This window comes from Sceloporus undulatus, chromosome 1 (assembly GCF_019175285.1).
Source record: "Sceloporus undulatus isolate JIND9_A2432 ecotype Alabama chromosome 1, SceUnd_v1.1, whole genome shotgun sequence".
NCBI classification, from domain to species: Eukaryota; Metazoa; Chordata; class Lepidosauria; order Squamata; family Phrynosomatidae; genus Sceloporus; species Sceloporus undulatus.
The window spans coordinates 74,413,158-74,426,712 of NC_056522.1; the positions used below are offsets into that span (position 1 = coordinate 74,413,158).

General features: G+C 39.0%; 1 protein-coding gene across 2 annotated transcripts in view; it reads right to left on the reverse strand.

The window, feature by feature from the left end:
- The window catches only part of KIF25 (kinesin family member 25), a 67,265-nt gene that overhangs the window by 41,668 nt on the left and 12,042 nt on the right, over positions 1 to 13,555 (reverse strand). For both annotated transcript variants that reach the window (XM_042439771.1, XM_042439779.1), the window contains exons 5-7: positions 9,432 to 9,535; positions 3,940 to 4,028; positions 2,443 to 2,485 (exon numbers count right to left, since the gene is read on the reverse strand). In XM_042439771.1, coding sequence (XP_042295705.1) covers positions 2,443 to 2,485; positions 3,940 to 4,028; positions 9,432 to 9,535 — 236 coding nt within the window. The remainder of the gene's footprint in view (positions 1 to 2,442; positions 2,486 to 3,939; positions 4,029 to 9,431; positions 9,536 to 13,555) is intronic.

The following is a 13,555-nucleotide window of genomic DNA, read 5'->3' on the forward strand; positions in this document are numbered from 1 at the left end:
CTTTGAAATCGGGTTAGCTGGATGGGAGGAGCGGAGTGCGATGGGCTGGCCTTGGGGGAGTTGCCCTTTCTGTCCCATCCGTCGTGGCTGTCGCCATTTTTGCTTCCTCCCCCTTTGTCCGCTGTGGTTTCATAGAGATAAGGATTTTTTTTTATTTTAATGGTTTACAGGCGCTAATCTCTTCAGCGCTTTAAGCGCTGAAGTCCCGGCTGCTCAAGCGCCTGCATCTGCCAAGGACTACAAGGCTTCCCCCGGTGGATTGCAACCTCCCCTCTGTGTGGGGAGAGCCCATTTCTACGGAGGAGAGGCAGGAAGGGAAGCCTCCTTCGAAGAGGCATTCCCTGCCCGCTTGGGCACTGATTCTGCCCCGGCAGGGAGGAAGCCTTCTCGCGCGGAGGCATCTGATCTCGCCAGGCAGGAAGGGAGCCTCTCGCGAGAGGGCATTGATCTCGCCCAGGCGGGAAGGGCTCTGATATGGGCGGGGGGGGGGGGAATAGAAGCCTTTCTCCCTCTCTTTCTCAAACGGAATCTGCCTTCTCCTTCAACCCTGGAAAGAGAATCTTTGGGAAGAGTGCTCCCTCCCTGCTTTTCCAGCAGCCTCTTCATTGATCTCTGGGCTCTCTGAAGGGATTCTCCCTGGCTGTCTGTGAGACATGAAGAGGGGATGCTGTCCTGCAAAACCCATCCCCTAGTTTCTCGAAACAGCTTGGGCTCCCCAAATTTGCTTTGCCAGAAGCCTCCCATTGATCTCTGGGCTCTCTGAAGAGATTCTCCCTGGCGGTCTTGGGAGACATGAAGAGGGGACTGTCCTGCAAAACCCATCCCATAGTTTCTCTGGAAACAGCTTGGGCTCCCCAAATTCGCTTTGCCAGAAGCCTCCCCCGCCTGGGGTCTTTCTTCCAAGGCAGCAAAAACGCTTTGGGCAGTTTTCTCTCCTCAACCATCCTTCCCCACGAATAATTGCAGGACTCATAGGCACTTTAAGCGCCTCCTCATTGGTTCTTTTAAACAACCGCGAAATTTAAAAGTGACGTTATGATGACGTTGCTTTGATTGACAGCCCCAAAATGGTGAGTGGGAACGAAATAAGCTAAAACCGATTATTTATATTACACCGTTTTTATTTGACTAGAAGCGGATCACTTAAAGCGAATCAATTGGTAAATGAGAACGAAGAAAAAAAAGCGGGATAAGACCATGGTTATTTTGAATCGATTTAACTGATACCGGTGTATTTTAAAGCGTTGTAAATCGCAAGTGGGAACAGGCTCGTAGTCTATTTGGACTCCTAGATCCCTTTCACATGTAGTCTCCTTAAGCCAGGTGTCCCCATCCTATATCTATGTATTTTATTTTTCTGCCCTAAGTGCAGTACCTTATATTTTTCTGTGTTGAGTATCATTTTGTTAGCATTGGTCCAGCTTTCTAATCTATTAAGGTCATTTTGAATTTTGATCCTGTCCTCTGAGGTGTTAGATACTTCTCCTAATTTGGTGTCATCTGCAGATTTGATAAATATACTCCTAATTCTGTCATCCAAGTCACTGATAAAGATGTTGAATAGCACTGGGCCCAAGACAGAACCCTGTGGGACCCCACTGATCACTTCTCTCCAGGATGAAATAGAGCCATTGTTGAGCACCCTTTGTGTTCAGCCTGACAACCAATTGCAAATCCATGTAACAGTTGCCTTGTCTAGCCCACATTTTACAAACTTGTTTGCAAAAATGTCATGAGGAACCCTGTCAATGGCCTTACTGAACAAGATATACTATATCCACAGTATTTCCTTCATCTACCAAGCTGGTAATTTTATCAAAAAAAGAAATCAGATTTATTTAATTATTATCATTATTTATTTATTTATATAGCGCTGTAAAAGTTTACAAAGCGCTTTACAAACAGGAGATAAAATAGACATAAAACCTGCCAGATTGATGAAACTTGGAATGATAATAGGGAAGATGTATGGGGCAGCTGCTGAGGCTTGCTCAGAGAAGGCAATATTGTCACGTTCACTGTGGTATTCTTGGAGTCTAAAGAGGAACTTTTCCAAGCTCTGGACAGATACAAACAAGCTCCTGATCCAAAATATCACTTCTCCAAACTTTGTCCATGACAGTATGATTTCTTTAACTGGATGACCACTGTTCACTGTATAAGAGAAGGGCATGTGTCAAATGAAATAAATTTTAGAGTGCGAATGTGAAAAAAAACCACAGAATAAAACTGAAGCCAGATTGTCTTCAAAACTGTACTGGCTGGGATAGTCCTCAGCACATCAGATGAAAAAAGGGGATCAGTTACACAGGAAAATCTGCACATAAGAATGCAAAGCTCCTAGAAAGTAAGGATACCATGTCTGCTCAGTCTTATTCCACATGGAACTGGCTCTTTAATCTGTTCCTAATTTGGAATGTAAGAATACTTAAGGATACTCACATCATCAGCTGCACGCACAACTTTTTCTGAAATGTTTCTCTGCCTTTCAAAGAAAAATTAAAAGAATAGTAAGGAGGGGAGGCACATGAACAATTTACACAAAAGAACCCAAGGGTGAGTTGCATAAGTGCACAAGAAACATAGGGGGAATTAAGGAGACATACTCATACATCAGTAGAAATATTGGTAACCTCAATAACAATCAAAATGCATAGTATTCTTCCATGACCTCAAGAGTTTCTGTAGCCTTGTTTATATACGGAGTAGTCAGGTAGTGTGCACATAAAAAACAGCTGTAGTTGATTTTCTCATTTAGGCCCAGGTGGAACTGTGGTATTGAGCTCAAAACACCAATATTTCTACTGATTCGTGAGTATGTGGCCTTATTTCATTCTTCAAGGTGGTTCATTGTTGAAAAGATATTATTCAAGAAACATAGGGGCCCAAAACTGCTAAAAATAACATGGCTTAATAGCATCCATAACACAGGCCAAACTGTGTGCTCCTTGTTTACCCCACCTATGTTGTTCCTCTGGCCAGAAAAAAAGCCCTTTTCTCTTCTTCTAGGTCCACACCTACTGTTATTCGCAAATAGAAGGGATATGAAGAAAAGGAGGCAGGAATTAAGTAGGACTAGATAAACCTGAAAGCTAAGCAAGATATAATACATACACAAATTATACATCACAATGTACTTGAACTCAAAATGGGTTCCATGCTTGGATTTAGATCCATACATGGGTCTGCACATGCTTCTCATTCATTCCTTTTCTAGACAATGAGTCCTTATCTAGTCAGCTAAATCCCTGCCTTAGAAACAATCTTGTTGCTCAGACATAGAAAAGGTAAATTGTTCTGCTAAGTTATCATTACATTTCTAACTGCAACAGTATTTTAACTTTGCCTCCACCACATAACACAGCCTGAGAATCTAAGCATAACTATATCCTTCTTAAGTACATACTTTAAGCAAACATAAATGGGCATCAATGCTTTTCTTCAGCTGGTTCAACTGTAGCAGGCTTCAGCTTAGGAAGTATCAGTACAAGCAGCTGCCGCTTCTCCCCCAACTCCCACTATCACCTATCTAGGATACTGCCAAGTGACATGTGATGTAATGAAACAGTGTTGAAAGTAATAAAATCCATATGGCTGGAGATTTTGGTAGGCAGTATAACACAAACATTCCATCCGATGATACAGAAAAGCATCTGCCTTCATTGTCACTTTGTTTGTCATCAGTTATATCAATATTATTAGTGTAGAACTGAATTAAATGCAGAAAAAAATGTCATTTGTTACTCAAAACAAGGATAACCAACAGCCTCAAAAAAAAGTTTTGGTCCAGACACCAGAACTATTTCCAGTGCTACCAGAAGCCAATGAAACTGATAAACTAAAGCTAACAAGTTGAAAATTTTGGGAAAATTAAAAAGTCTGTCCCTGGAAAGACATCAGAGAAGCAGCTGACATAAACACAGGAATGCAATAAATTACCTGTCTTCTAAGACTGACTCTCCAGGAGCAGTATCAAATGGTAACATTGGACGGATCCTACAGTGTACTCTGATGTTGCCCCTTAGCTCCTGGTGATATCAATACAGAAAGACCACAGTTACAGAAGGATGCACTGTACAAGAAATCCTTAAAGTCTGATACTGAACACATTTATATGACAGTAAGTCTCACACTTTGTGACGTCTGGTGACTAAATCATTTATTCTAAAACAGAGGTGAATATATGGCCCTCCAAATGTTGTTAGAACTGCAACTCCCAGCATTCCTCATCATTGGCTATGCTGACCAACAGTCCAACAATATCTTGGGGGCATATATTGCCAATTCCTACTCTAAAACATCCTCAATCTAACCACTACAAGAGATAGGGGACAGCTATCTTGGAATTGAGTAGACATAGTTGAATGATCTTCACTCCGTATGATCACTAATGTTCTTTTCCAGTTATGTTTTACAAAAAACATAATACGTCACACAGGTGGAGAAATTAATTCAAGGCAGTATCCTAGCCTTTTGTTTTTTTAAAATATATTTTGTTTCATTATCTCTATTTTTTGTTTCTTGTAAGCAGATTATGTTGCCTTTAAGTTGTTCTAGCTGGTGAAATACTATGCTCCTTTTGTATTTTGAGTATGATCCTTTTACGTTCCAAGATATTATGCTTATGGCCATGATTTGTTCTTGACACAGTTTATTGTTTATTTTTAATGTGCCAACCCAACCTCCCCTTTATTTATTTGTTTAAGTTGCTTAATGAGTTAATTTTTGTCCTATATTGTGGTTATTTCTGTAGTCTTATACTTTTATTTCTATTAATATCTCTTGTTCTTCTTCCTGTTTATCCTTGCTTCTTTTATTATTTGTAATCATCTTTTCCAGTTCACTTTCGATCTCTCTCTCATTCAGATTCATCGTTATCCTCTTTCTTGATCTCCTCTCTTCCCACTTCTTGTATCTGTCTCTTGTGTTAAGTTATTATTGGCCTGTTACAGACTGCCAAAATAAAGCTGCTTCAGGTCTCTTTGGAGGTATGCTATTTAAATGATGCATGCATCCTAAGAATCCGGAAGCTGCACCAAAGCTGCACTCCAGTGCTTAGGAATGGAGTGTGGCTTTGGCGCGACCTCCGGACTCTTAGGACCCATGCATCATTTAAATACCATACCTCCAAAGAGACCCGAAGCAGCTTTATTTTGGCAGTCTGTAACAGGCCATTATTTTCTTTTCTATTTTTGTTATGTCTCCTCACTCTCCATTCTCTTGTTTGGTGTGTCCTGTCTGTTCTTTCATCTTCTTTTTCTCTTTTACTTTTTCAATAATGTCAATTTTGCATCTTCTCTGTTTATACATAACAGATAGATCTTCAATTCCTTCCCATCTGAAGTCAATTTTTAGATTTTTCAATAGTTCGGTTAAGAATTTGTACCTTTCGATCTCCATCAGTATCTGTGGAGGAATATCTTTAAATATGTTAATTTCATTATTTTCAATCATAAATTTGGAATCATAACTTTTATGCATCATCTGGTCTCTTGTTCTTGACCTAATAAAATGAATAACTGTATCTTGAGGAATCTTTCGATCCTTTGCTTGAATGGAGTTTACTTTAAAAATGTTATTAATTTCATTTCCATTCTTTCAATACTTATTCCAATAAATTGAGCTAGTGATGGTAATATTCTTGTAAAAAGGTCTTCATTGGGTTTTTTTCTGGAACTCCTTGTAATTTTATGCATCTTTCTCTATATCTTAGTTTGTTAGTCCATTGTTTTACTTGTTGTTGTTCTTGTTTTTGACATAATTCTTTTGAGATTTTTTTCTAGCTGAGTTGTTTTATCTTTTATACTTTCTACTTCTTTTTGCATTTTAGATATATCTAATGTCATTTTCTCCATTTTTTTTGGCTGAAGTTATCTAGTTCTTTTTCAAATCTTTCTTTATTTCTGCTCTGGACTCTTTAATTTCTTCTCTTGTTTCTTGCCTAGACTGCCTTAAGTCTTCTTTCATGTTCTGACTCAGTTCTTTCATTTCTTGTCTTATTTTTCTAATTTCTTCAAGTACAGTTGGCCCTTCTTATACACGGATTCAAGCATCCACGGTTTGAAAATGTTCCAAAAAAGTATAAATTTCAAATATCAAACCTTGATTTTTCCATTTTTTATAAGGGTCACAATTTTGCTATGTCATTATATTTAATGGGACTTGAGCATCCATGGATTTTGTTATACAGTGGGTCCTCGCCATACGCTGCCTTTTTATAGGCGGCTTTCAGCATAGGCGCTCAAAGCCGCCGGCGCGCGTGGGGCGGAAGGGGCAGCGCGTCCCATTCAATTGAATGGGCGCCCGTGCCCGTTGCACCCTGCGTGCGCCCGCGCCGCTGCGCATGAGCCTCATTGTTTCCAATGGGGCTCGAGCATAGGCAGAATTCGCCTAACGTATCCCCCGCGTAAGGCGAGGACCCACTGTACGTGGGGGATCTTGGAACCAAACCCCAGCGTATAACAAGGGTCCACTGTAATAGCATATTAGTGTCTATAACTCTCATAGTATCTTCAACCGAGCCTCTTTGAGTTGAGATTTGCAGTTATGCTTGAATTGTTCCTTTTTTAGCCATAGCCATTTTTTCAGGCTTTTTCATTCAACCAATATTGATGCAGTACCACAATATAATGTACAAAGAGATAAAAAACGATAAGTTTGGCAATGTAACAGTCTCTATGTTACATGTCTAAGCATCCTAACAGACATCAATTTAAAATATAAAACTGTATAAGACAAATTTTAGCTATGGATTAATTTTGTTTGTCACACTGCATAGTAGTAATAGGATTTAGGCATAATGAAAGTTTAGCACCTTTTAGTCATAGAGTGCGCGCGCGTCATGTGCTGGAAGCTGTGTCAGAAAGACTTCTCCCACACCCTGGAAGAAGCAATGGGGTGTGCCAGGTGCATACCGTGGGAATGAACCACATTAGTTCTAATGGGGCTTAAGTTTACGTGCTTTCCCCCTTATGTGGTGGGGTCCGGAACAGATCCCCCTCAGGCTGGAAATTAGTATGTGGCAAGATTTATTATATGACTACCAGGTAAAAACACAGATCCATATACATGTAGATCCATATACAGGTAGTTCATTAAAAATGGAATATCAAGATTGCTGATGCACTCAGGAAAACGCTGAGCAAAATTTTACTGCGATCTAGTTAAGCTAGTAGAATAGGTAGTAAAGAATTCAAAATGTAAACCAGAAAGATGTTAACAGTGAATAAAAACTGTTAATGATAATCTGTATAATCTAAATTTGGAGAAAATTACAACTTTACAAATAACAGCTGAAAAAAAACTAGGGATTTAACACTTTAGATCTTAAAGATTATATGTCACTGAAATTACAGCTACTTGATCCCATAGAATGGTCAGATGTCAATGAGTAAGACACACATGATGGCTAGAAAGTCATGGAATAGAAGAGAATAAGCCACCACCTTATGTCAAAAACCTGCTCTGGGATAAAACTAACATATGTCAGAAAGCAGTGATAATTTAATGAGGAAGATCTTTGGTACTCAAAAAGTAAAATGGCCAATAGGACTTTTAAAAAAACCTAATTAATTTAAAATCCAGATTTTCTTTGTAGGCATCAGTATCTGTGTCCCACTGAACTGGCATCAGGTTTCCAATGGACCATCCTAAGATACTGAATATTAGCAAGTAGCAAATACATTTGTATACTGCGTATCAGCACACTTAAGCACTCCCTGAGCCGTTTACAATGTGTAAGTTAATTGCCCCCAACAAACTGGGTACTCATTTTAGTGAGCTCAGAAGGATGCCAGGCTCAGTTGACCCTAAGCCCCTGGCTGGTATTGAGCTCATAAGCTTGCGGTTTGTGATTGCGTGGCTGCTATACAGGTATTTAACTACTGTGCCATCAGAGCTCCTGGTGAATAATCATAACTTTGCACCGTGTGTAAGCACACAGAACAGGTGCAAAAAAGAAAAGAAAAGTATAATACAGTGAAGAACAGACAGAGCAATAAAAATAAATAAAATGGCCTCTTGAGATCCACTGGGGTTTGGTTCCATAACCCCCTATGGATACCAAAATCCATGTTCAAGTCCTACTAAATACAATGGTATAGTAAAATGGTGTCTCTTATATAAAATGGCAAAATCAAGGTACACTTTTTGGAATTTATATATTTTTCATATATTTTCAAGCTGTGGATGGTTGAATCTGTGGATAAGGAATCCATGGACATAGTGGGCCGACCATAGCCTACACATCTTATCTAGTCAAAGAGCAAAGGCTAGAAAAGTTACTTCTTCGACTACAACACGCAGTATCTCCCAACCAGTGTGGCCTTTAAGATTCTGGGAATGGAGACCAAAAAAAGATAGTCTTTTCAAGCTCTGAAAGGTTGCACCTAGAATAATCTTCCAGTATCTTTAATAGCTCTACAAACAGAGAACAACTTCTTTTGTCTGGAGCACAGTGACCACGTCCCACCTCCCGACTTTGGAAGGTCAACCTCCCCATGTCTCTCTACTCCCAAATTTAAAGAACTTTTTTTGTGACTTTTCCCCCCCTCAGGGCCTTAAAAAAGGACCTGGAGAGCTGCATGTTAACTATGGGCCACACTTTACACACCCTGATAAACTGGAACAAGAAGCAGTTTTGTTTTATACCACAGCACTTGGGAGAAGAAAGTAACTTTACCAGGGAAATGTAAGCAGGAGACTCCACAGTTCCTCTGTGAATATAGGGCTGTTAATGAAAAAGAAAGGTCCCATGGCAATTCTAAATTATATGTGAGTAGGCAGCTGTAAGACTGAGAACCAATTTTTGGTCTTTGGAAGAGTATCAGGTGGCATAGTTACTTTGGCATAGTTACTTGAGTGTAGGACTACAACTCTGGAGACCAGAGTTTGATTCCCTGCTCAGCCATTAAAATCAATGGGTGACTTGGGCAGGTCACATGCTCTCAGGTTCAGCCTCTCAGCCTCAGGGGAAAGCAATGGCAAACCTTCTCTAAACAAATCTTGCCAACAAAATCCCATAATAAGTTCATCTGAGGGTCACTATAAGATGGAAACAACCTGAAAGCACACAACACAACACAACCCATCCATGAGCTGCACTAGACCCTAAAAAAAGCAAGTTTGTACAAATAAATAAATACTATGCTGAAAGTTGTTTTCTAGGTCACATTTAATTAGTTTACAACTGGGAATTGCAAGTGCCCTGCCCTTCATTTCTGATTAAAATCCCCATTCCTGGAAGCATCCAGGAATTAAGGGAAAGTCAACTTGGTGGGGGGGGGGGGAGAGAGAGAAAGTTTACCTGGGGAGTGTATGGGACAGCCAGTAAAGGGATTGTTGGCTACATGTGGCCCACAAGGTGTCTTGAGCCCATATTTAACATATATAGATCGTTTTAACACTGCAGAAACAATTACCAAGATACTTACAACTAAACTATTATGAAGTATTTTTCTCCTTTGTTTTTCCTTCTGGTACCTCTCACTGACTTCATATAAAGATTGTTCAAGTTCCAGGGCTTTAGTCTGAAATACTGAAAAGTTGTTTGCACAAATGTTCATAGAAATATTAGTCAACATGGTAAAGATCTCTAAACATGCAAACACAGGGAAAATATTAGACACAAAATTCTAAGGTTAAAAACAAAATTCTAAGGAAGAACTTTTTCAAGATCAGCAGTCTACTTTGTGACCCACAAACAATTTTTTAAACACCAACACATGTCAATGAGTAGTATTGATACATTCCTGCTGTAGCTGTCTCCAAATTGCATCACAATGCCATCACTGCAATTCTACCAGTTTTGCTAAATGTAATTTTCATAGCTGTATGAAAACATGAGGTCTCATACATTTGTTGCATGCTCATACATAAGAATTCAAGAATTCTGAACCTATAGAGCAACTACTGAATAGGTAATCCTGCTGCTTACAGCAAAGGACTAATGATTGGATACTACTTGGAAGTGAACTGATAATGTAGAAATACCACATTCCACTCACTACTCTTTAGAGACAAATCTCACCCCTATATGTTGTACAATACAAGTCAATCAAAACAGCATTGGCAAAGCGCTTATCACTTTCCATGTTGCAATGTGAATCTCAGCTTTTTTTTCAGACTTGTTCTGATATTTTTCTCCTTGTTTTTTGTGGGTACTGAAAGCTGAAAGAGAAATCTATCAAGACTCTTTTGCAGAAACCCTGTTAGATAAGAGATGTCAAGAATATATGTAACAGCCAAGCTTGATAAGAAACACCCTGGCACAGAAAATCTGACATTTAAAGCAAGGGGTGGCTTAGGGTTTAGCAAGCAAAACATAGGGAATATGCAACTCTCCAGATATTAAACTGTAGTTCCCATCAGTGATAGCTAGCATAAATAATGTTGAGGGATTATGGGAACAATAGTCCAACATCATCTGTGGCTGTAAGAGTGCACTTGGCATAAGTATATACTTATGGTCTTGACATAAGTATTTAAATCCTAGGCTACTTTGATGGTATGGAAATGTTTTGTATCTATGGATCAAGGGCGACATTTGTAACCACTGTCTAGCCTGTTTTTCAATGTGGTAGCACTGGTAAACTCATTACTCTCCTTACTTTGGCATAGGAATCTGCTTTGTTGTTGATTCCAATAGGTTCTGTTTTATCTCGGCCTTGTTAGAAGAATGAGCTAATTTTGACTGCCAAACAATAAAAAATATAAAGAAGGTTGATCCTGAAAATTCCTAGCCTTGAGAACAAGGATAAGAATGCTATATCACAAATGAGTCAAATCATCATTTGAACAGCTGCCCTTTTCAGCATAAATTGGAAATACAGGGCAAGAAAAGTCAAAAGACAAGAAACTAGGCTTCCTGTTTTTTAGCACAGCAGTACATATTAGAGCTAGATATGAAGATATTCAACCTTTAGTGTTGTATTTCCTGGACATGATGGATTCAATTCAGATCTTTTCTATTTAATTCTTCAAAACTTGGTGTTAAACATTCACCTCAGAGCATAGCTCCCTCTTTGCTACATAAAGTTTCACTCAAGTTAATGAAGCCTCCATCACATCTGCTGAGGAGTCCTAGAGAAGTTAATGGTAGTACAATGCACCCGCACCGTACACGGGCACACTATATGCGGCTTCAAGCTTATGCTGAAGCCATGTATCAATAAAACATATGGTGCATGTGCCATAAGCATGCACCCCATTGTTTTCAATGGAGTGCAAGCATACGCAGAATTCTCCTTACACGGGGGGATCAGAAACCGATCCCCTGCATAAGGGAAGAGCCCACTGTACTGGAGAGTAAGGGTACATGCACTACACCTTCAGTCACTTTCAAGCATTATCTAGTCATTGCTCCTTTGTTGTAAACTGCAAAAATCACAAATGATTTTCTGTACTAACTAGAGCATTGTTGCCCCCACTCCTTTCTGATACTAAAGTGATATAAACGAACTGTCTGAGGCTCATAGCTGTGAAAGTGCCCCAGCGTGAGGAAACAGTCAAGCTACATAAGGAGCTCTGGACCATATTTGGGCATCTGGAAGGCTCAGCATGGGGAAGCACAAGAACATGTAGCTGTGGAAAGATTGATTGATCAAGATCAGAATCTGCATAATCACTTCACTGAGAGGAGTAACTGAGGGTGATAAACGTTGTTTCTACAAGCAAACAGAAACCCAAGAGTACCCCTCTTTGGGAATGAAATTCCTTTGTCCAGGGACATTTACACTGATTGTCTGATCATTCCTAACTTCTCTCTCCATTCCTCCCTCCTGGAAAATCCCCTCTAATCCTGAATTCTAACCTGGGACAGGTTTTGCATTATAAATATGTCTGCTTGGGCACTACCAATTTGGCCTTGCTTGAGATCAGACGAACCCATTGTCTGCAATTTCCTTAACTCCTCAGCTTGTTACCCACACCACGATCCTTCAACAGCTTGCTGAGTCACTTGCACTTCACAGGGTCCACCTGATTTAGTGCCTCACTTCTGGAATCAATATAGTATTGCCCCTCCCCCCCAATTCACTGTCTGTTATCGCCTTCTATATTGTTAGTTTTTGGAATGTGTGCATGGGAGTGTCTTGAGTGAATTGTGACTTTCGGATTAATAAATAAAACTGATTTGAACCTTGCACTCTGGAGTTCTGTTTTCAGAACTAGTATACACAAGCTAGATCCCTACTTTAACCTGCCTGAGTCCTTTTGCTGCTTTCAGTTAAGCTAATAAAATTCCCCCATTGAATATTAACTGTGGGTGCCCTCCTGATACCCTTGTATTTGGATAATATTACATTATACTTTTTCTAAGTATGCATCCTGTGTTTCAGATACATCAGGAGATGGAGTAATTAGATAGACATCCAGTGTTTCTCTCTTTCTCTCTTATTCTTAATTATATATACTGTGTGTGTATATATATATATATATATATATATATATATATATATATATATATTATATATATATAATGCTTTCTATTATGGTACAGTAGTGCTATCATACAGTGCAAAAATGCACTGGCAGAAAATGCTACCACTTATCTTTATTCTAAAAATATGGTTAATTATTATTACAAAGGTTTTTCTATTTTTTAAACTCTAACATTCTAGCATTGCAGTGCTATATACCTCTCTTGCATTTAAAATACCTAGAAAAGCATTTTAGGACTAAGTAAAATATCAAGTAAACATCAAGTTATAAAATGGCACCCACCACAGACACTGTAATTTACATGTGTGTGAAAGGTGATAAGATCACTTCCAGAGAATGTCACTGCTGGTGACAAAATCTAACCTTTTTTAAAAAAAGAAATGATGGAATAATAATGTTCAAGACATCTACAGTTATAGAGATGCTCTTCCCTTTTTCCTTTCTTCCTGGGGGAAAAAAGGACTTACTATAGTCAAAGAAAGAAAAGAAATCCACAGAGAAAATAGAGGATAGCAATGCTTGGATTACTGTGTTGTATGGGTACTCTAAAAGAAGTGAATGAATGGCACAATTCCACGCTACACAGCTAGGCTAGCATTCTGTTAGTCAGTCCCAACTATAGTAGGCCCTTTCAATCACTTACTGAATGTTGAGTCAACATGTAGGTAAGCCCCACTGATTCAGTGGGTCCACTCTTGTCAAGACTAATAAATGGATTTAAGCTCTAGTGTAGAAACATTTTTTCTGTTTTATTCTCCTGGAAACAGTACAAACCATTTAGATTTTTGAGAATTAGAACAAATTGTGTTTATATGTTGGCCTAGCAAGCACATTTTGAATATTTTCTTTGCCTATGTATATAAGTGTTTATTGTTCCTTGTTTATTTCTCATCTTACAAAAGTGTCCCAAGTCAAGCCTAAAACAGGACATCTGAGGCCAACCATTGAAAGATGTCATGTCTATGGATGGTTAAGTGTTCTGTGGCTGAATTCCCTCCAGAAAAAGTAATAACCACTGAAAATCTGATTACCATATCACCAATATATCACACAGCCATATGCACTGGATTAGAAAAAAACTGCAGATGTACAATCACATCAAGAAAATATGTTCTTG